At 39.0% G+C, this 24,333-nt stretch overlaps 1 protein-coding gene across 5 annotated transcripts in view; it reads right to left on the bottom strand.

Annotated features, from left to right (window-relative positions):
• STAU2 (staufen double-stranded RNA binding protein 2) overlaps nucleotides 1-24,333 on the bottom strand; it is a 177,521-nt gene that overhangs the window by 105,385 nt on the left and 47,803 nt on the right. For all 5 annotated transcript variants that reach the window (XM_080381419.1, XM_080381418.1, XM_080381421.1 and 2 more), the window contains exons 6-8: nucleotides 13,425-13,584; nucleotides 8,274-8,381; nucleotides 2,144-2,356 (exon numbers count right to left, since the gene is read on the bottom strand). In XM_080381419.1, coding sequence (XP_080237545.1) covers nucleotides 2,144-2,356; nucleotides 8,274-8,381; nucleotides 13,425-13,584 — 481 coding nt within the window. The remainder of the gene's footprint in view (nucleotides 1-2,143; nucleotides 2,357-8,273; nucleotides 8,382-13,424; nucleotides 13,585-24,333) is intronic.

Genomic DNA, 24,333 nt, shown 5'->3' with positions numbered 1-24,333 from the left:
CCTTCTACATATTAATGTCTCTAACATGGCCAACTTTGGATAATTCTATCTAAGATTGTAATGGTAAGTTGTATTTGGTAATGGAAGAGATTTTTAAATTATTATACCCTTAGCATCTTTCTTGTGAAAAACTTTCCAAAATGAGCCAATAGCCTTTCAGCTCTTGCCGCTTTAAAGCTGCATTAATGCTAATAGTTTACCATTAAATACTTTTTTATGCCCATTTTATCTTAGAAGTTTTTGAGAATTAGATCCCCGGAATTTCAGTAGGAGATGGGTATCTATTTAATCTCAGTTTTTTTTGAAAAATGACTCATTCTGTTTTGATGGGAAATTAAAAGAAGATGGTGAAGTAAGTTCTTTGTACATTTTCCAAACCCAGTTTTGCACTCTCCAAAGCACTTGCTTTTTTGAAATGGCTTTTTGGTCGGCTGCTCCTGCAGAACTCTGCACTCAGTGTACTGAGTATACAGATTTCTGATAGTAATACCTTTAGTAAAATAAGTACTGATTTACTTATTTTTACAATCTATCAACATAACATTTGCTGAGGACTGAGTTCAAGCTATACTGGTATAATGTTATCCAGCCTAATATAATGCAAGCCGCGGACATAACATGATTCAGAAAAACATAAGACTTTTTTTAAAAAAACTAACAAAAGGCAAATACAGAAAAAGAGGTGAAATTTAGGTCCTAAACTATACTCTGAAGCACAAGTTTTGGACATGAAGGTTTCCTGTTTTTTCCTGCAATTCGAATCTCAAAGTTACTGATCTGCATAGTATGGGGCAAAGGTGACTTTCTCTGTACATCAGAGAAAGTGAGTACTCTCCACCATTATTTGAACTGACCTAAAATGAGTATGAAAGGCTATTATTATGCCCTTATGCATGCCTGAATGACTATCCAACATGCCAGACAAGAGAAAATCTTGTACAAAGAGTTTGACTGCTTCCTCACAAAGTAATGCATCCTAAGATAAAATTTAAAATAGCAGATTTTGGTCACTTGCGAGGCCTCATCTTCTGCACTGAACAAATGACAAGTTAATCTGATTAATTGTTCACTGCTGACACTAGGTAGTGATGCTTCACAAAAAATACGGACACTGTGGCTGCTTTCATTAGAACATTTGGAAGACTAATTACTTCAGATGACCCTTTGGTTTTGTAAGAATTTGGGATGAGTAAAAACACCACAGCTAGTCACCACAGACTGACTGAACTGTAGAAGTAGCAATAAATCTACTGCCACCAAGAATAAAAGCACCATTTAAGGAGCCTGAGCTCACAAGAATGCAGAGCCTCTAAAAGGAAGCCTCATCAGTGCAGCAAGAAGCATATTAATATCCTCTGAGACAGGGCATGTTTTCATAGAGGGATGTTCAAAGTCTGCAAGTCCTCCATGGGTTGGTCTCCAGTGCATTTTCTATCTGTATCTGAAAGCTAAAGAGCATTATCAAACACACGCCAACCTTAACACAGGAACATGAAACAAAGAAAGTACTGTCCTTTGGCACTTGACAAGTGACACGCTAGGCTGAGATGTCAACAAACTCTTGGCCTTCTTTCAAATCTTTCAAATATCAAATTGAAGCTGAAGCCACAAAACTCCCACATCTAGCTACACAAGGGGAGGAGGCCGGACTGGGTACCACTTCCCCATACATCTACTATTTCACGTATCTCTCTCCCTCTTTAAACTGGGGAAGGGGGAGAAACCAGGAAGAGAACTTGGGAGTCCTTGGTTAATGGTTGGACCCAATGATCTTAAAGGTCTTTTCCAACCTAAATGATTCTATATTTCTATATCCTAGTAGGGCCTCCCAGAGGAGATGATGCTAAAAATGAACAGGGCTGTACAGAACTGCTTGGAGTTTCATCCTCCCTTAGACTTGAACCAAACCCCCGAAGACTTCAGTGATGTGAGCTCAGTGCTTAAGCTGAGCACTTTACAAGCCATTATGTTGGAGAATTTCACAGCATTCTCAGAATTTAAAAAAGCACAGACATATTAGCATAGGCAAAAAAGTAACAATATTGACAGAAAATGACAAATAAGCCTTTACTGCTTTTAAATTTAAGTAACTCTGTTACTTTCTGAGCAAACATTCTTAATTCTGTCACAGGCAGACGCATACCTTCAATATTGTTTTTGGACGTTTTTTAAAGTAAAGTTTTGGCTTTTCAATCACAGGAAGAGGAGGAAGTTTCTTAAGTTCTTGTAGGACAGCCATTGCAGCACGCTTCTTTGAGAGTTTCTTACTGTTGCCTTCTCCTTCTGCAGTGAATTCTCCCACTGTAACTCGTGTAACGAAGCTCTTCATGTGAGGAGGTCCACTTTCTTTAATCACCTTTTAAGCAAAAGTAACATTGAGTCAGATCACCCTACAAGAATATTAGTGTCTGTATCTCTGGAATGTACTTACTACTAATGCAGTTTTCCTGCTAACTGAAGGCATCACATGGATTTTCATAAAATCTGGACAAGTATTAATGACAATACCGAGTTTGAGGACAGAAAAATAAAGCTAATTGGATAAAAGACATCTAACCATTGCACTCGGTCTTTCAAAGAAAATACAGCAGACCTATATTTTCAAAAAGATTTATACAATGACACGAAACACAGTAACAGTGCATATCTAAACCAACACGCTGGTTTTTCCCTTGCAAGGTACTTCACATACTAAAGGAATTCAATTCATGAAGGTCCACCGGGCTTTGGCCATTTCTTTACATAAAACATATTGAAAACTATATTTATATGGCATCACTTCGACCCATTCATAATTTTCTTCTATTATCATTTTAAAATGTAGGAAGTTCATGTATGGTCCCAAACTTCAGTCTTAAAGGTCTGTATTTTTACACTGTCCTAGCTGCAGGCAGCATGCCTGCTCTCAACTCTTACCTTGCCACGGTACACAATACAGAGTGACATTCCATACATTTGAAAGGCTGCCACAGTCTTGCCTCCAGGACTCAGTTGTCCCTCCCAACAGTACCAAAAACAATTATCAAAAAAGCCACCATAACTCACACAAAAGCCAATCAGTTCTGAAAGTTTTCATTTATTCATTCCCTTCCCAACATATTCGAGATGACGAGAGAACCCACTTGAAGTACATCTCCACTATTGAAAGTTACAATAATATGGAAAAAAAAAATGAAGTTCTGAAAGTTGTACCTTCCTTTAGCTGCTGTTCTGTCTTCATTTTTACACACACACGTCTCCATTTCGGAGGCTATACTGTTGGGATTCATTCACCAACAACTCGCAGCACTGTAAGTGCTAAGATAGTCATCTCTTCATGTGTGCGCCATTTACTGGTCTGGACAATGTCCATCAGGAATTAGAGACCTCATTTGGGAAAGGGTTCACTTATTTTGTTTGATGGGAGGAAGCAGCTACCTAATTTAATCTTTGTTACATGTGTATAAGGAGATATTAGAGCATCTGACAGGCACCTCTTTGTATTATTTTCAAAATCAATACAAATACACATTATTTTTTCAGTAGGTGCAATTACATCAAACCATTTTTGAAGAAGTATCATGCCGGAGTGCAAGGGAACTGAGGTAAAGGTGCTAGGGCCTTCTTGGTGCAATAACTATACTTTTAATGGGCTGAAACCTTCAACCTTAATATTATTACAACATGTTTTGTATTAAAGTTCTTTTTATCAAGGTCATGTCCCTTGCATTATTTAGTTTTGCTGTTACACTGTAATGAGGTCTCCTTAGGCTTGTATTTCTTTTTTAAGCTCTCTTTTGTGGCAACTTCACCCAGCAAAAACAATTATCACAGTATATATCAATAAAAAAACACAAAATGAAAATTAACTGACAACTTTGTCCACATTTTCCCAGAACAAGACAACATCTGTGCCAGCATGGGATTTTTCTGTTGTAGTCCAGGAGTGTTCCCACTCTGTTTCCAGATAATAGTTTCGGAAGTTGTTTTCAGGATTCACCTCACTTGCAAGTCACCCACTAGTGCTTCAGCACGTGAGAAGGCAGCGGTGCTTTTGAGGCACTGGCCCACGCTGAGGCACGAGAGGCTGCACTGCCCGCACCAGTCCCAGCCCCAGGATCTCCTGCTCGCAGGCGCAGCTGGGCTTCCTGTCCGTGCTCAACACCTTCCTCACACCGCATCTGTTCTAAAGACATATCTTAATCCATCCCCGTACAGTGCTATCCAAGTATTACAACACGCTGGCTGTAAAATGTGGCTAAATTAACCTTACTAAGGTCCTTAATCTTTCTGTGGTCTTACTAATACCATTATATAGGTGTTTTTACTTAGATGCAATATAATGCATTAATAAAATATACAAGAATGTCTACACTGACCAGATGAAAAAGGACAAAGTAACTTGCTTAAGAAATATGATTGCTGAGTTCCTAAAATATTAGTTTTATATAAGTTTTCTCATATATATATATAAATGTACACAAATATCTATGAAAAAGAATGCTAATACAAAACCAGATTATATTTTCATATACATGAAAATACATTTCTTAATATAAAACTAATGTATTTCGGTGTGGGTTTTATCTTTTAAACTTTTAAATATGTGACACGAGGTCAATAATTGCCTGGAAAACACTCGAAACTATTTCTTTGTTAGTGTATAAATGAAAAAAAGTCTGTGTTGTCAATGGAATGAACCCCATAGGATTCAGATGGGATTCAGATCAAGCTACGCATCCAAATTTGGTAATTTAGCAAAAAAAAAAAAAATTACCTAACAACATTTTTGGTTAGCCCCAGATTTTAGATTTTTTTACTCCACATGATTTCAAACAGTTGTGCTATAAGCCTTGGACAGAAAACACTAAAAAGAAGTTCAGCCTTTGCTGTCCAAGAATACTATATGCATTAGTACATTAAACTATTTCCTTGGTTGACAGATACGACCCATGGACCAAATCATGGCTAATTTAAAGCTGAGAATTTGATTAAGGGTGACAGTTCAATACACTTTTCTTTTTCTGTTCCACTGATTTAGAGAATAACTCCAGCAAGAGAAAACACATGGGGCCAAAACACATCTAAGGTCAAGTTACATCAAGAGTGAATTTGGCTCAACTTAATGAATCACGCTGACAAATGAAAACCAGCAGTACAATTACAATAAGAGTGCAACACTGCTTCAATTATTAATGAGATTCCAGGTAGAAAATTCAAAAGGTTATGACAAGATTAAATGGACATTTAAAAAAAAAAAAAAAGAGAGACAAAAAGTAGGTCAACAAAAACATGTCAGCTACATCCACAATTATTTAGAAGTTTTAAAATACCAATATATTTCCATGTGTGCAGGCAGACATACCAGATTTTTACAGTTCAAAAACCAAAATTAAAAAATAGCCTGGATGTTTTCACGCGAAACCTGAATGAGAGCTATTCAGTATGTCAATCATCCAGTCTGAAAGCCTTAATCTCCAGGAAAGCAGGAGCCAGATGGGTGTGAAACTTCCTGCTGAAAACTTGCTCAGTCTCCCAGAGTCAGCAATACAGTCTGCTCCTGGTTCAAAATACAGAATCTCTGCCTCACTGCGGTATGACCGGGACACAAGAAACTGCAACTTATTTCCTAGTGGAACACTGGTAGGGAATGGAGGGCCAGAAAATTTGCTTGTTCAGGCACCCTATCCTCCAACTCCTGATACTGAGAATGAAAAAAATAAATATATTAATGTTTTGCTATTCTAAAGAAAGAACAATCCAATCCAAAGAAAAATACTGAAAATAAAATGGCAATCTGAAAGACCCCAGCGTGTTCTAATACCTGAAGCTGTTGACCTCAGTTATGTCTTCTAGACTCACCCAACTCCTTACTGACAAGTCGGAAATAAAAAACATAGATCTTGCAAAAAAAATGAAAGAAGCAAGATGTTAGCCTACTGTCAAGGAGGGAAAAAGAAGCATTATGATCATTTTACAGCTATTCTAACAATTCCTACAGCAATCAGGTTTGTATACCTCCTTAAAAATTGTTTATTGAGAGTCCCACAAATGCCTTAGAGGAGTTGTATTTTGACTTAAAAGTTGATGAATAAAGGTTAGTTAAGGACGCACCAGTGATAAGTATGGACTAAAACTTGTTCTTTGTTAGAATTGAATGCTTTTACTTTTGTTAATTATTCAATAGATAATAATTCCTTAAAACTCATCCTAAAGTTCCTAGGCAATTAAAATCACCCATATTACATGGAACAGGATAGACAGAAGAAACCCACAGGGTTCTGCACGCTCTTCTTATTTTCCACCCTTTGTGCAATTCTGAGGACATGTTTACATAGAGCTTTACATATCTTTACAACCGTTACTTTGTTGCATAACACAGCACTGTTGGAATATTGGCTAAAGCTTCATCAGATGAAGAAAAGAGAACGTTTTATAGCTCTCACATGCAAAAAGCTAGAGAAAGAAAGCTTTGATGCCTGCCTGGAATAACACAAAACCATTTGTAAATAAAATCCTATTAGAAACATCAGATCCTGGGGATTACCCATAATTGCTTAGCAGTTTTATTGAAGTAAAAGCCAGTACCAAGTTCAACCAAAATTCTGTTTAAGAATGTCACCTATACTTAGATTTAAAAGGCAGGAAATAACACAAAACCTGTCAGGAGAGCAAGAAATTGTCTTTTTTCCATGTTGTTAACATTCTTTGGCAAGTGACACATTAGACTTTTCCTGTACTAAGTATCTTTGCCTTCACTATCTCCTTATCAAAAGCTCTTCCTTAAATGAGCTGAAACACAGGAATGAAGTTAAGAAGACATTCAAAGCACTGTCCCTCTTTCCTTTCCAACAAGCTCCAAGCTACTCTGTAACCCATGACCATACATCTCTTTGTATTTTAGGGTAATGATTTGTATGGAACTATTTCAAATACTTTAAAATACTTAAGGTAGAAAATGATGTGTGAAAACTGAAATGTTAATTATGAGCTTCCTTTTTGAAACACAAGCATGTGTTTCCATTATGTCTGATCTTATGTAAGAGTTATGTTCTTTCTATGTAGTTACAAATTGACACACCAACACCCCCAGACACCCCAGTTTTACCCTTAAGATTTTAAACTCTCTCAACTTTCTAATTAGTCCATATTACATAGACCATATCTACGAAGCACATACGCATTTCTTATACTGAGGAATTCCTTAGTCCAAACCAATAATCTTTGCCTTTGGCTCTCTTACCCACCTTCTGAGAGACTTCTCAGATTTCCAAAGAAGTCCAAATAGTTCATTTGACATTGGCCAATTCATGGATATGGGCCAAACATGTCAGTAAACCGCGTACAGCACACTGTAAATTATGCTATGGCATGCCTTATTTATTTGGCATGCAAATAATGTGCCTATACTTCAAAAGGAAAAAGCATTGGAGAAAACAGCCATCACCAGTATAGGCAATACCCATGCCTTTCATATATGCCCATTTTAAATGTAAAACAGAAAGCAGAAAAATAAAACTTTAAAGAGCCACTTACATTAACATTTTCTGCATTTAAAAAAAAAAAAAAAAAAGCAAAAAGGAAAAAAAACACAGCTTGAAAGTCTGGTGGTTCCTACCACAATAACATTAGATATTTACAACCCATTTGTGTAAGAACTTTCTCATCAGAAAAAAATTTCCTATCACTCATTCTCCTGTATTTAGTTCATTGATAGTATTAGAGCTATTCCAATACAATTTTCTTTACTATTTAAGATAAACAAAGGTGTCAGAAGCAGGTTCATACATAAAATCATATGAGATGAAAAAAAATAATCATGAAGACTTAAGTAGAAATACGTAAGAAGTCGGCATGGAAGATTAAAAGGATACTCATGACTTTCTGAAAACAGCACATCAGATGCAAAATGCTTCAATGGGAATTTTAGAGTGTATGAATGCCTACAGTTGAAGTAAAGACTTTGGATAACTGTTTTGAAGATTATTTCAAATCAGAATGAGTGTGGCTACTGATTCTAATCCCACAGCACTATACAGAAGATGGCTGAACTGCTTTTCTGCCATCCACTTGTTTGCAACCAAATATTAGGTCTTTAATACTTCTGAAAAAGCATCCAATTTAATAATACAAACTCAGTGTCTTAGACACTGATACCCTACCAATTATATTATTTATAATTTGCATTACTTTAAATGTCATATTCATAATATATTAATATTATTAACTGTGTTGAGGTTTAGTGACATTTTTTTAATAACTTCTTAGTAAACAGATAAATATGTAACACATACCTCAAAACTGACAGGTATATTGCGCTTCAGAGCAACTTCAAACACTACACTGATCTCAGACTTGTTTGCATCTTTATCTTCTTCTGATTCTTTTCCTGTTTCTCCATTCTGAAAATGAAGGATACATAATCACATTACAAATTTTAGAAGATAAAAAAATAAATATGCTTCTCTCCCAATTTCTCAAAGACCTTTGAGTTCTCCTGTCATGTTGTAAATCTGCGTTTGTACATCCATCCCAGCACCCCATTATCAGACACCTGCTGACCACGAAGCCATATATGCTACACTTATGCTTCATAATAAAGGAAGACATACACATTAATTTATAAATAAATGATAGATGGCAAAATAACTTCTATGGATTGTAGTCCTATTAATGACATAGATAATAATCATCTGAATACACACTTCTTGTGTCAAACATGAGGATCAAACAGATCTTTTGACCTGTTTCTCAGTCTCTCTGTGGGTACCCCTTCCAAGCAAGGAGGAAGTTTTCTGTACTTCTTGGAAAGTAGAGAAGACTGTACTTCTCTCAGAAGAAATTTAGTGAATCACCCCCACGCTTTGACTGGGTCACCAGGTTACAGGTGTCCTCAGCAGGTCCAGCTGGTTAATGGCCCCTCCATCAACTTCCCTCTGGGAGTTATGACCAGTGTGAAAAGGTAGTGACAGAGAACAGCTTGCTCAACACAGAACATTATTTATTTATCCATAGGAACATAACAAACAGAGAGGCTAAGAGATAAAACAACACAAGGCACATGCAAACATTATCCTGCCTACAATTCAGCTTTGTTTTACCCTTTACATAAGTCTTACTTTTCTCAGACAACCACCAGCACGGGGATCAGTCAAGGAGCTACCACCTTCTACAACCTCTACCTGTTGGTGTTTGTCCCCCAGGCCACATCTTCCTTAGTTCTCAGAGGTTTCACTTTCAGCTACTTTCACACTGCAAGGCTCTAAATGTTTCAAACTGGGATCTCTCAACAACCACGTAACCTTGGCCAGGCTCCTAATTTTTTATTAGTGGAGGTAAACATCAAAGAAACTTGGGCTGGATTAGGTGGATTCCTGCAGAGTCCCCATCTCACATAACAAAGCCTGATCTAAACCTTCAGCCACCAGCATAGCTACAAAATGCAGATACCAAAGTTATAAAATCACATTAAAAAATCACTACGTTCTTCACATTAACATTTGTTACACAAAGTGACATTTATCAATCTTTTACCTGCCATTTGTTAACTCTTAATATATCAATTTTTAAGATAACACAGGACCAAAAATACAGCAGTCAGCTGCAGCATGCAAACTACTCTCATTAAATGGTTGCGAAATTTTGAGTCTGAAAAAGCAATTTACATGCCTGGTGTTGATTTGGAGCTAAATACAAATAAAAATGTATAAAGTTTGTAGAACCTGCTGGGAAAAAATAAGGGTGCAGTGCAAAGCAGTAACAAGGGTAGTTAGAATGAAATTATGTAGGACCTCTAGCTCATTTCATATAATGAAGTGTGAAGTAACACTGAAAGCAAGGATGTAGGTCATTAGTTATAAGACAGGCAAAGCACTGATTAGGTTCACTGAGAAAGATCAACTGAACAGAATTAAAAGCACAATATTTAAAAGTAAAAACATATTTTGTGGATATAAAAAGTTTCAGACATACAGAGTGGGGTACTACTATTCTGTAAAAAACCTTAATGACTATCTTAGTATTCAATTAAGTTTGTGTTTTATAAAGGACACTGATAATCCGAAACACTGACAAAAAAAGCCACAAGGATGAACTACTGATTAGAAGAAACAACTTTACACTGAGACAGTGGAAACAATCAGTTCTATAAAAAGACTGAAAATTACTTAAGCATAATCTGCAAACGCATAAGGGGGAGAGATTTTTGATACCTGCTTGTCACGTTTAGCAAAGATAAGAAAATACCAATTAGATACAAAATGAAGCTGAGTGAAGAAGAAATACCTTGCAAATTATCTTTGAAATGGGGAATCATAAATCACTGGCATAATTTACATAAAATAATATACAGCCCACTGGACTGCCACCAAGCCTTTAGGTCAAGAATGTTTAGGTTTTCCAGCTATACCAGATATATAGAGTCTAACGTAGAAATTACTGCTTAAAATTTCACGATTAGTACAAACACATTGGACCAGAAAATCCCTGGTTGTCCCTTCTGCCCTCACAATTTAGCTCTTTGCATATTTTTCCACCAAACACAGTAGAGAGACTAACTGTGAGTGCAGAATAGGGAGGATTGCAGACTTTAAAACTTAGACCTTAGTATGGAGCAATAATGTTTCAGGCTTCAGTCATATGACTTCCCTAAGGAAGATAAAATATGTTCAGAGTGTCTCAAGTACTTTGGATTTAAATTTGATCCTCATTCCACAACTGACACTTTAATTGTAAGGCCTTTCTTAGCCTCACATCTACGATACAGAAGACGTGCTTTGGCAGACACACAATAGCTCTTTTATGAAACCTGTAACCCTGCCCTGTTTGCTGACTGCTTCTTCTTTCTGCTCACCTTATGCTCTTCTACACATTTGTGCAATGAAGTATTAAGATAGCAATACTCCTCTTCGGTGGTTTAATATGGATAAAAAAATTTATCCTTAACTGCTTTTTTTAAAAAAGGAAAAAAAAAGTCTATCTTGAAATGAAAGAATATATAGAAGGCTGCATTAAGCAAACAGGGTTATGAAAGCTAAAAGGTAAATTCCATGGATCCTATTCCAGTGAAATTCACTGAGTCACTAATGGGATACAAGGCTAGATTGGTACCAGCAGGTCTGTCCTCGCTCCCCTCTGTGCTCTCCTTGGAAGCACAGTGGCAGTGACTGGGGAATGAAGCAGCTCAATCTAGCCATGTAACTGAGGCCAGCCAGACTCTACATGTGTACTGGATCTGATCCACGCATGACGTTCTGAGAAATGGTGAATCGATCACCTTCCATAGCTGACCCAAGCAGATCAGTTCTGCTGAAGGAAGCAAAGTTTTACTGAGCTGGACCAGGTCCCACAGTGAGGGCACATCCCACCACCACACAGCAGCCCTGCCTGCACTTCATGTGACCAGCAGCAGGGAGGGGCCTGAACACTGGCACCATGAAGCCCTTAAACTCTACTTCAACCAAACTACAGTCCTCTGGGGAGCTACACTCAGCTCCACATGATGGAGCCTTTTGTACTTCATTATGACCTAGGCACAGCGCTACCTCCAGCCTTCTCCAGTCACCTACAACTCCATGAAGTGACAGAGATGTTTCTTCATGACTAGCCTGCAACCCTTACTAGCCCTTTACTCTCAGCATAACCAAGCCACAGAGGTTTTCCTGACTGAGGACTCGATTTAGTCTCCTACTCACAGACACCTGCTACTGAGATCCTACACCCAAGCGGTCTTCAACTGCTGCACCAGAAACTCACAGTGCTCTCACAGGTCTTGCAAGTAGTATGTGAATGTCTCAGCTATTCTACAATCTTGTTTCCTGACAAGTCTTCCCTATTTTTCTCATAGCTAACTGCAGATTTCATTCGGTTTACAGGAATAATAAGTTTACAGCTTACGGTGGTGAAGAGAAGAGTGACGTTAGTTCATTAGCTCATGAGAGAGGCAACACAAGAATTTAGGAAGCTCAATTTGCTATGAGTACATCTTCTAAAAGTCTGAACAACCTAAGAGGCACTGATGTAAATAAACACTAAATAGACCCAATTAGGCAAGAATATTAATTAAAGATTTTATTATTTTTGCTAGGTACATTACGTATGCACATGGCTATGAAAACTCAGTATATAAACCAGGTACATATCAATGTTACTTATCTATACAATTTACTTCTGCCTACTACCTACTATCCTATGCACACTTAGTGGTTTGATTTCCATTCTGATTAATGGATATCTTGAATTCAAAGATTCTTTTGATAAAATATGATATGAAACATACCATTTTCAAACCCTAAGAATATGCTGACCTAAAAATATATTTCAATAATATGAGATTCCCACTCAGGTTTGTGCTAAGGATTAATTATTACCGAAAAATTTGACGGGAAACTAAAAGGGAAAAGAAGGAAATTCACAATGAGGAAGGAACAGGGATTCCGCCTAAGACTTTATGTATTATTTTTTAATACTTTTCCTGTTTTTTTTAAAAAAAATCAATATTAATTATAGTGAATGATTTTGAAGATAATTTCCTGATCCAGAAAAATAATATGGCAAAACAAAAGGGTGAGTCAAACTCTCTTTGGATCAAAAGGAGGATGTACATCCAGGGTGAGGCAGAAAGAACAAAGATTATTTTTTAATATAGTAAATTGTTTCCAGCCTTCAAAAGCAGCTCAAAACTACCACACAAGGCACTGAAGGTACTATTAGTAATGTTTTGTACTGTGCACAGGAGTTCAACAGACATCATCGGAAAGAGTATGCAAAATAAAAACATTGTCTCCTATGCATTTATTTTGGCTTATTTGACTGGACAATTTTATTATATTTGTCCTTTCAATTTGCAAAGATTATTCTGAGAATAATTGTTATGTTAAATATTTTTTAACATATGACACAACATTTTCATTTTTATGTAGCAATATATATCGTTTAGAAACATAGCAGTGAGAAAGCTAGCCATTAAAAAGGGTACTAAGTGGCCAAAACCATCAGAGAGGTGATCAGTAGCTGTCAGCGAGCTCCATCAGGTTCTTTGGTACACTGGGGACAAGTAATTTCCACTGTAAAGATCACATTCATGGCACAACACACGTTTAAGATTAGTAATTCATTCTCCATGAAGCCACTGATTCAATGGACATTTTCTCCACTTCTGGTACAAACACAAATATTTGGTTTTATTCTGATTTTATTTTTTACTTAATCACTGTTGACAATCCCATCTTTAAAATGCCCACTTATTTTTGTTATTTAACTCTAGCCCCGTGTTAGGTGTGCTGTTATAAAGAAATAATAGTAACAATTTGTTAGCATTACAACTTTAATTATTGAAGCTAGTATGAAAAAAAACACTAAAAATTAAACATTGAAAAACTGGCAATTAAATTGTTCGATTTGGTATCTTAACGTGAAGACTAGGAACAGTTTTCTGAAACACAAACCTGAGGTAATTTTTCTGGAATAGGCTCATTTTGGAGAGCTTGAAGGGCCTTCATTGCAGCATTATGTCTAGCAGCTTGACGAGTCTTTCCTTCACCAAAAAACTCACTGTTGCCAACAGTTAACTGGACATAGAAAATTTTAGGCACTGGGCAGTGATACCTACAAAGAAGTCACAAAAAGAAAACAATACAAGTTAGAAGTTTTAACTATTAATTTTCTGTAATATAGAGCAGTAGTTAGGGAGAAAACATTATATTTTCTCACAGAGTGAGACCTAAGACTCAAATACACGGACTGTGCCTCAGCAAAGCCATCAGTAACTCTGACAGCAGCTCCTATGTGCAAACCAGCTCTTCACTCACGTTTGCAGGGCTCTGCAAAGAGCTCTACTACACTTCAGTCCAACAGCCCTGCTCTGCTCTATTCTTGGTTTGCATCTTGAGAAGATTAAACTAAGAACAGAAAGCTCCAGTGGAAACCATGCTGGGGAGCCATCTCCTGTCCCACAGGAAAGTGGCACGGAGGAAGAAGGATCGATAGGTCTCGCATTTGAAACCTATTGGCACAGCTCAGCTCCTGGGGACAACAAAAAGTCAGATGGCAGAAAGTGACGGACCTGGACAACATACTTCTAGCCTCTTTTTAAAGTTCAAGTATTGAAATTGTTGTAGAGGATACTGAGGAGTTCTCTTCCAAAAACATAATGAAGGGTAGGTAGAAGCTCTCCTCCAACACTGTAACAGCCAAACATTTTCAGGGCACTGAAAGAAAAGCAGCAATCACCACCACATTGTTTTCCTTTTTTTTTTTTTTCCTTCCTACAGAAAAATTACCAAATACAACGGCAGGGATTGTTTTTCTGAGTATGTCTGAAAGGCCCCAAGAGAAAGATGAAGCAAAAAATGTAACATTTTCCTATGAAATGGCACAGCTATTATTCCTCAAAGAAAGCAGTATCTTTATCCATATCAGCTCCACATCTCTATTTTCAGTAATAAAAATAGCTAACCCAATCCATACTCCCTACCCTGGAACGTGTCTCTTGCTAGCAGAGAATGAAGAAAGAGGCATAATGCCATTCTCAGGTTTGGGAGGTCCTGTCACAGCATGGTGACAACTACAAACATAAGAGCTTGTCCTTATAATGAATTTCTACAGAAAAGAAATATTCCACCACACACACTCACACACCCAGAAAAAGCAATTCCACACAGATAATTAGTTCCAATCACTGTTAAAATTATAATCTTTTAATAGAACATTTCCAAAAGGTCCTCTAATTATATTCTACACAGGTGAAGGAATTTGCTTTAAACTCTTAATTCTGTGGTCTAGTCTGCCTGTGCTCCTTCCTCAAACAAAGGATTTTCTAACACGCTGGAGATGTAGTCCTTGGAAAAATATATACCTATCAGAAATGGCTTCTCATTTATGACAAATAACTTGTACTTATGTTACAGCAATGTAAAAAAGCCCAGCAATCCAAAAGCATGGCCAAAAGCTAGGTCCATTGCAACAAAACTTGAATCACTGAAAACCACAACAGAATACTACATTTTCCTTCGTCCTCTTAAAGGATCTTTATTAGAGTGTGCTCTTTCCATTTTCATCTGTTGATATGGATGGTGATTTTTTTGTATGAAGACTTTCTGACTTTTCATTAATAATTGTAACTGATTTGTTTCAACTGCAAAACAAAAAGTTTTTCAGACAGCAGCACACTTCAAACCCAAACAAGTGTGAATAAGCACTCCAGTCTCAGTGTCCCTGAACTTTGTGCCTAATTCTAAAAATACGTTTATATGGAAACGGCAAAACCATAACACTGGCTCCAACAAGCCTCTGGCTATAGGGCCTTGGAGGGGTGAGCTAAGTTGCCTTTACGACATGCAAAAAGTGGGTATTTGCTTTCCTGTTTACAGTTTAACACAGTTATAGGGAATTATTAAGGTCTGGAAATGCATTGGCTGATGTAAGATTTTCATAAAATTATAGAATAACTCAGGTTGGAAAGGCTCCTGGAGGTTATCTAGTCCAACACAGCACCCAAAGCAGGGTCAGGCTCTGAAGTTACACCGTCTTCTTCAGGCATTGTCCAGGGTATTGTGGATATCTCCAGGGATGAAGATTCCACAACATCTCCGGGCAAACCGTTCCAGCATTTGACCACTCTTTCTGGAAGAACATTACAAAGGTCCCACATGCATAATGAATTCCAAACACCATGGTGCAATTTGTTCACAAAGCAGCTGTCAAACCAAAGAAACAGATACTTCGAGAACGTTCATTTCTATCCCACTCCACAGTGTCCTTCATTGCTTCTGACATGCAGCATTCACCTTCTGCCTCCCTCTGCTTCTAGAAGGTATAAACATAATACCAAGCCACTATCAGTATGACAAAATCTACAATAAAACCAGTGGCTTCAGACTGAGATCTACCTCAAAAAGAATGGCAGTTTTTCAAGTGAAAGGCAGAATTTCACCGTTTCCTTTCACTTGATGAGTTTACATATAATATTTCCTGTATCAGCATTTTCCCTTGATTTATTAGTTTTATTTCGTTTGCAACATTGTTTCAGGAAATACAGAAAATAAATTTAGGGAATATGCAGGCAATAGATATAAATAATATGCTGAAAGATTTTACACCTAAGAATCAGGAACAGGCCTTTGACATCATAGGTCAAACTGTATTTCCAAAGTGAAAATTATTACACTAATTTAAAATCAAGGGAAAAACAATGAAAAGCTTCATCAATCAGTACAGTCACCATCAACTCTTCTTCCACAGCTAGCTTAAAGCTGTCCCTGGCTCCTCTACACCACTAATGTGATTCCTCTGAAAGTCTTTCCCTAGTTTATCACAGAAACATAGAATAGCTGAGGTGGGAAGTGACCTCTGGAGATCCCCTAGTCCAGCCCTGCTGCTCAAAGCAGGTCAGTTAAAGCAGACTGCTCAGGGCCACTTCTTGTTGGGTTTTGAGTATCTCTGAGGGTGGCTGATTCAACAACCTGTCGGGCAATCTGCTCTGGTGTTTGACTGCCCTCATAGTAAAAATTCGTTACTTTTCTTATGATTACATGGAATTTCTTGTATTTCAGTTTGTGCCTCATTTTCACTGGATACCACTAAAAAGAGCCTGGCTCCACCTTCTTTACTCACCCCCTTCACAGATTTTATATGCATTGATAAACATCCCCCCAAGCCTTCTCTTCTAGCTAACCAGTTCCAGCTCTCTCACTCCCTCCTCAGATGAGAGATGTTCCCGTTCCTTAATCACTCTAGTGGCGCTTCCCTGGATTTGTGCTGGTACGTCCATGTCTCTCTTGTACTGGGGAGCCCAAAACTAGACCCAGCATTCCAGATGTAGTCCCTTCACCAGGGCTGAGCAGAGGGGAAGGATGACTTCGCTCAAGCTGTTGACAACACTTTTGTAAATGCAGCCCAGGATGCTGCTGGCCGCCTCTGTTGCAAGGGTATATTACCAGCTCATGTTTAACTTGGTGTCCACCAGGACCCCCGGGTCCTTTTCTGCAAAGCTGCTTTCCAGCCAGTTGGCCTCCACTGTGTAGTGATCTATGGAGTTATTCCTGCCCAGGTGCAGGGATTTGCATTTCCCTTTGCTAAACTTTATGTTACTGTCTGCCCACTTCTCCCACCTGTTGAGGTCCCTCTGGATGGCAGAGGAGCCAACCCTCTGGTGCATCAGCCACTCCTCCCAGGTTTGTACCATCTGCAAATTCACCTTGGGTACACTCTGCCGCATCATCCAGATCATTAATGAAGATATTAAACAATACTGGCCCCAGTATGGACCGCTGGTGTACACCACCAGTGACTGGCCTCCAGCTACACTTTGTGCCACTGATCATAATCCTTTGAGACTAGTTCAACCAGTTTTCAAACTGTCTCACTGTCCATTTATTCCGGCCATACTTCACAAGTTTGTCAATGAGGACGTTATGAGACAATGTCAGAAGCCATGATAAAGTCAAGATAAACCACATCCGCTACTCTCATCCACCAAGCTAGTTGTCTCACTGTACAAAGCTAGCAGATTGGCCTGGCACAATCTGACCTTCTTAAATCCATGCTGACTATTTAGTCACCTGTCACTCTTAACATGATCAGAAACAGTTTCCACCATCATCTCAAGGACTGAAGTGAGGCTGACTGACTTACTATTTTCCCAGATCCTTATTCTTACCCTTCATGAAAATAGGAGTGACATTTGGTTTCTTCCAGTCCTCAGAAACCTCCCCAACACAGCAATCTTTCAAAGATAATAAAGAGTGACATCACTATGACATCATTCAGCTCCCTCAGCACCTGTGGCCTCAGGGACCTGTCCTGTCTGTTTAAATACTTCCCAACCTAATCCTTCTCCATCGAGGGCAAGTCCTACCTGCTCCAGACTTTTCTACTGATCTCAGGGACCTGGGATTCCTGAAGGCCAGCCTTATCATTAAAGACTGAGATGAAAGCATTTTGAGTACCTCCATCTTTTCCATGGCCCTCTGCCCCACTCAACAGTGGATCCCTAGTCTTCCTTTTGCTGCTGTAGAAGCCCATCTTGTTGCCCATCACATACCTTCCAAGATTCAACTCCATATGGACTTCAGTTTTCCTAACCCCATACCTGCATGCTTGTACAGTGTCTCTACATTCATCCTGGGTCACCTCACCTGCATCACAAACCCTGTTTTGAGTTTAGCCAGTTCTTTGTTCATCCATGCAGGCTTCCTGCTGCGTTTTCTTGACCACCTGCAGGTCAGGATGTATGGCTAAACCATTCTTGAACTTGGAGGAGGTGAACCTTGACAAGCTCTCTTGGACTCCTCTCTTCAGGACTGTATTCCCCAGGATTCTTCCAAGCAGGTCTCTGAAGAGACACAAAACTGACATCCTGAAGTCCAGTTTGTGATCTGTGATATTTGTCTTGTTCTCTCCTCTCAAGATCTTGCCACTATCTCACGGTCACTGCACTGAGTTCAACCTTCACATCTCTGATCAGTTCCTCTTTGTTTGAAAGTGTGAGCTGTGGCAGGAATGCCCATCCTCACTGATTCCTCAGTTACCTATGTCAGAAAGTTGTCACTCATGCACTCCAGAATCCTTGGACTGCTTGTGTCCTACTGTGATGTCCTTCCAACACATACTTGGGTGGTTAAAATCTGCCATGAGGACCAGGGCCATGGCCATTAACCTTCTTTCAGTTACCTAAAAAAGACTTCATCTACTTCTTGATCATTCAGCAGACACTCATCGCAGTATCTCCCGCATTGGTATGCTCTCCAGCCCTGACCCATAAACTATTAGCAGCCTCATCACTCATCCCCAGGCACAGCTCCGTGCATTCCCACTGCTCTCTCACATAAAGGACACTCTGTCCTTGCCATCCTGGCTGGGCCTTGCTAAAGATCCTCTACACATTGATTGCAGGACTCCATTCGTGTAAGCTATACTAAAATGCCTCTGCGACCCCAGTGAAGTTGTATCCCTGCAGCAGCTGCACACAGACTTCTCATTCCTCCTGTTCATTCTTCATGCTAAGTGTGTTAGTGTAGTGGCGCTTCAGATAGGAACCCAAGTGTCCTGATTTCCCAGAAAGGGTATAAGGACTTCCCCCATCATGCTGTCCTGTAGGCTCTTCCTTACTTGTGTGCATACTCTTGGGGTGGAACCCCTTCAGCCCTGCTTTGTTGGTTTTAGGGTATCTCTTGTCAACACCACCCTTAAGTCTTTGCCTACTAACTTCCTCCCTTGGTTTATTGCTCAACTCCACTCTCCTTCAATTCAGAGCTTTCTTGACCAGATTGGCCAACCTGTTGATAAAGATGCTTGCCCCACTTGGTCAGGTGGATCCTGTCTCTTCCAAGCATTGATCCTCAAAGAGAGTGCCACAGTTGTAAAAATCAAATCTCTTTAGTCATGCCTGTTATGCACCATGTGTCCCCTTACAGTGTCTCTGGTACCCACAATGAAAATCAGCAGTAGGTAATAGTCTAAGGAACAGACAATCTTTGGCAGTTTATCTACCATGTCCCAATCCAAGCCCTGAGTGAGAAGCAAACCTCCTTGCACAGCAGGTCAGGCTCACAGATGGTGGTCGCCATCCCCTGCAATAGGAAGTTGCCCACTATTACCACTTGCTGCTTCCTTCTGGTGCTGCTGCAGGGCTCAGAGTTGGCTGAATTAGATGCTTTGAGAGCTCCCAGGCCCTCATCTGATGCCACAACACTGAAATTGTAGTTTTAGGGTCCTCCTGGTGCCCAAAATTACAAGCTTCCAGCCTTCACTGTCATTGGACTCCCCACTTCAGAGCCCAATAAGCACTGACTCTCCCTGTATGGCTGGAGATTCAGGCTCTGGTACCTGCAGGGTCTCAGAGAAGATCCAATTGATCACTTACTCATCAGCTCCAGTGATTTCAGCAACAGTTTGATGACATCTTCCTGCATCTCCTTTACTTGGTAACACAGACTCTCTGACAGTGCACATCTCCTGCAGACAAGACCACGGTCTCCCCATCCCAGCTAGAGCTCTGGAACTAGATCTGACTCAAGGTCTCCAAGGTACCAGGGACAGCTGCTCTGGATGGTGCTAGGAACTGTGCCATGTGGCACATCACCACCCTTGCCGAGTGCACATGTGCTGTCCTCAGCAGTTTCTGGCTCCCTTCAGCATGAATTGCTGTGCAAACTGCTGCATCTTCTAGCTGCTTTTGGGAGCAGTGCTCTAGGCCCTGCGCTTATACAGTCTTCTCCTTAGTACCTGCTGAAAGGGTGCTTGACTCTTTCTAATCAGGAGACAGCTGGAAGAAAAGCTCAGTGCAGCTTTTGATCAGGAGTAGCTGACAGAGCTTGTTGGCAGCTGCTAGAGCTTGCTAGAAGCCGCAGCCTCCTATCCTTTCCCCGCAGCAACAGGCATCCTCAGAATTCCCAGTAATCCTTCCCCCACCCCAGAAGTTCTTGGAAGACCTAGAACTACAGCATAGAAATCACTGCATCTGTTGGCTGCTTGTGTTAGCTGCAACTTAGCACAGGATAAGCTCTGTCACGCAAAAGCAGTAGGGACCTTGACAGCACATCCCACCTCACTACTTCACAGTCCTCTGAATAAAAAGAAAGGTGGAAATGCTGTTAGCAGCTACCTAGACTGAGGGAAAATACAACATCCATCAGAAGTTCCCATTTCTTGTTGAGTTGTTAGACCTATCTTTCTCTCTGTTACATGCAAAGGAAGAAAGCACATGAACCTTAATCCACTTTATAAACTCAGATCCCACAACAAGCCCTCACGTTTTCCCTCCCCACCTTTTCTTTTAAAGAGTGTTTAGGGAACTATTTATGTGATAATATGGAAAAATGATATTCAGCCTGTGGCTCTAGAGCCTCATGCGGGTCTTTGGCATTGGAACAATGATTAGATTTTTACATGGTTTTGATTAAACTTTTCTTGCTCTGCTTGGCCTCAAGCAGAGTTAACAGAGTACTGATAATGTGAACATTCCCAGGAAAATGCAAAGGAGCACCTGAAATCCTCAGAAAATGGACTAAATCTGTGAGGATATTGGCTTTTCTACAATATGGAGCGTGTCAAAGAGAAAGAAAACATCCTCCTCTTTCCAGTGGTGAGGACAGAGACTGCATTAACAAAAGCCTTACAAGTAATCATAATATTACAGTCTGAAACTACAGTGCAACCATTACACTGAGTTTTAATATGGAATTATTCTGCATCCTGAAGATGCACACTCGTTTAAGGAACAAACCCATACAAAGTTAAGATGATATATCTGCCAGTCATCATTAACAAACTTTCTCAATATATCACATTTGAGTTACTAAAAAGGACTGAACTCATTAACAATCTTTGGAATATCTATATAGAGTTTACTGATTATTATGCAATAACATATCAGCACAATATTTTCCATCACAAGAACCCCTACATGTCAGTCCTACACTCCTCAGCCCTCTCTTGCTCCGTTCAGCCACAGAACTGATAAAGTCAGGATTTCCTACAGCAACACTTCACACAGCGACTCATTAATTTTCTGAAAGTTGTAAAAATACCTACATTTAAAGAATATGCATCTCCCTGCATTCTACACAGCAGCTACAAAGGCTAGGATTTTCCTTTGCAGAAAATTGAGATGTAAAAAAGATTCCCAGATGATACTGGCACACTCCTCAGAACATAAGCTGACAAGACACAGCCAAATGACAGATTACAAGACTAGAAGACAGCAAAAGGACATGTGAAATGATGTCTTCTTCAACTGGAAGAAAAAAAAAAGTGATAAAGGATAATGCTTTAACAACTAGTTATGTATAACCTATTAAAACAACTTTCCTCTGGCTCTTCTGGACATTTGAGATTCTTAAGATCCCTCAAATAAGAGGCCTGAAAAGCAGGTTCTCTTTATTCCCTGTAAGTTTCATAGCATCAGAAATCTACTTTTTAGTTAATGCTATTGATATCACTTTAGAATAGTCAACCTGGAAAAGGATATTTGCTCTATGACTGTGACCTTGAATGCCAAGTTTCAGCAATGAGCAAATATTTACAACTAGTTATAAACCCCTGAAAATAGGGGTTCATAACAGAAATGCTGACAGACCTTAACTAAGTTGGTGTGAGCAGGCGCCACTATAATTAAATAAATCACCAAGGTCTGTTGACAATTAGAAAACTCATTTTGGTTTGCCACAGAGACAAACAAAAATTCTGTTCATTATAATTTTACTGGAATATGATGTCATAACATGTAAGCATACTGAAACAATCTGCTGCTTTTCTAGCCAAAATATTAATTGCATACTAAGGAGCCCTTGGGGCCTCTTCCTTTTTGGCCATCAAATCCACACACACAAAGACAAATAAAGTATTAGTACATACGTTATGTGTTCATACTGCATATCCTACATTTCTCTGGATTCCTCAATGGCATAAATGTTTCTGATAAATATTGTTACTTTATTCATAGAAGGGGGGAAAAAAACAAGTGCAAGCTGCAGCTCACGGAAACCAGGAAGTTTATTTAGATTTAGCCCCCTTTTCACTGTTAAAAACTCCAGAGAGGTTTTGTCTAAATTCTAATGGCCAATGTATTCTTCACCTACATAAAAAAAGAACAAATCAACCCAATTACTTCCCCACTACACAAATGTTAGAGCAAGTATTACCCTATTCCCATTTCATAATACAAAGTGATGAGGAACAGGGCCCGTTTTGGCCAAGATGAAGACAACTAAAATATGAGATACAACATGGCACAGTAAAGTAATTCTTCAGATGCCAGCTCTGTGCTGAAAGGGTCATTCTCTGCACTTCTTCCCTCTGGCTCCTTTTCCGTATCAACTCAGTCAAACTGGCAGCCCTGCTGACACTGCTTAACCAGGAAAATGCTGTGAGCTTTGCGAGTGGAGGAACAGAGCCACAGACCACGCAGGGGAGTAGGAAACAGCATTTGCTGTGAACACTTTTTCTCCTAACATTTGAAATTTCTCTAGGGGAGCAAGTTGTCTAATGCAGCTGTTCCCAGGCCATGGCCTATTTTTCTAAGCAGTCCATTAGCCACGTGCATTTCTAACAGATGTGAGTTCTATGCTTTGAAGAAGGAAACATCCAGTATAGCCACTTTTGTCTTCATACAGTCCACCTTCTGCTTCTTTCAGCAGGTCCACAACAACACCTGGGAACAAAGAGGCTCTCCTTTCCAAGTACTCCTTTTAAGAGCTGTAGTCCATTACCTTTGAATCAGTCTGTCTGTCCTCTTCTAGATTACCTTCACATCCTCCAAAAACATTCTTAATGTAACACAAGCAAGACAAAGCACTATGTCACATTTTTTTAATCACAGACATCCTTTACTAGACACGCAATTTTCTGAGATTTCTATTCAGCTGACTTATTTATATAGCCTGTTATTGTTTTTACCTTTCTAATGTTGACCTCCCCTCAGCTACAAGGATGAGACTTAAAAATCACAAAAAATATGTACACTTGTCCCAGGTTATCCTTCATTTGAAAAATGGTTTAAAACTATAATCCAAATCTTTAAAATTTGAAAATTAATTAATTCTGAATGATTCAATATTTTATCTCTATATAGCATTTGCTATGATCAGTTTATTAAACCAATTTTGACCTAGTTGTAGGAAACCCCTATGCAATAGAATGTTTAATTGACTATGGAAAAACTGTAAAGAACAACCATGTGATGAAAACATATTAACAGAAAGGGATTCAAAAACATCTGTTAATTTTTTTTTAAATAATGAGAAAATGTAACAAAGATGCTTCTTATTTCAAGACACAGAAACCCCAAACCTTCTCTGCATCAGATGTAAGAATGTAAGCAAATCCTGCATTAAACAGACAAGATCCAGGAGGCAACTGCATAGTCATCTTCACCTGTTGAGGTCTATTAGAAAACAGAATACTTGCTTCCAGTTCTTTTGGGAGGATGATCTAGGAAGCTGAGCTGATACTTAAGAATCTCCTACTGTTCAGCTTGGCTATACTTTTACAATCTGTTTTGTGTCAATACTATCCTTTGACTTACACAGTTCATTTACTTTTATGTTATGTTTACCGTCCAAGGTGAGCTTTCCCATTCCCTCTCAGCCTTTGCTCTGCAAGGGAACAAGTCACAGTATTTTCGAAGTCTGCCGTATAAAAGGTTACCCACTATCCTCACAATCCTTCACAGCCTTTCCCTACACTTGCTCCTGCTCTTAAATGTAAGAGTTAAGAATGGCAGACAATATACCATATGAAAGGCTAACATTGTACCGTGTAATAGCAATTTATATATCTTTACCAGAAATTTCTCGCTTAACATACCTAAAAAAATCACATTTGCCTCTCCTCTGGTTCAATCACATCAGCTGTTCT

This window comes from Falco punctatus (genome assembly GCF_963210335.1).
Source record: "Falco punctatus genome assembly, chromosome: 3".
NCBI lineage: Eukaryota > Metazoa > Chordata > Aves > Falconiformes > Falconidae > Falco > Falco punctatus.
The sequence above is the reverse complement of the archived record's forward strand: the minus strand, read 5'-3'. Positions and strand labels throughout refer to the sequence as shown.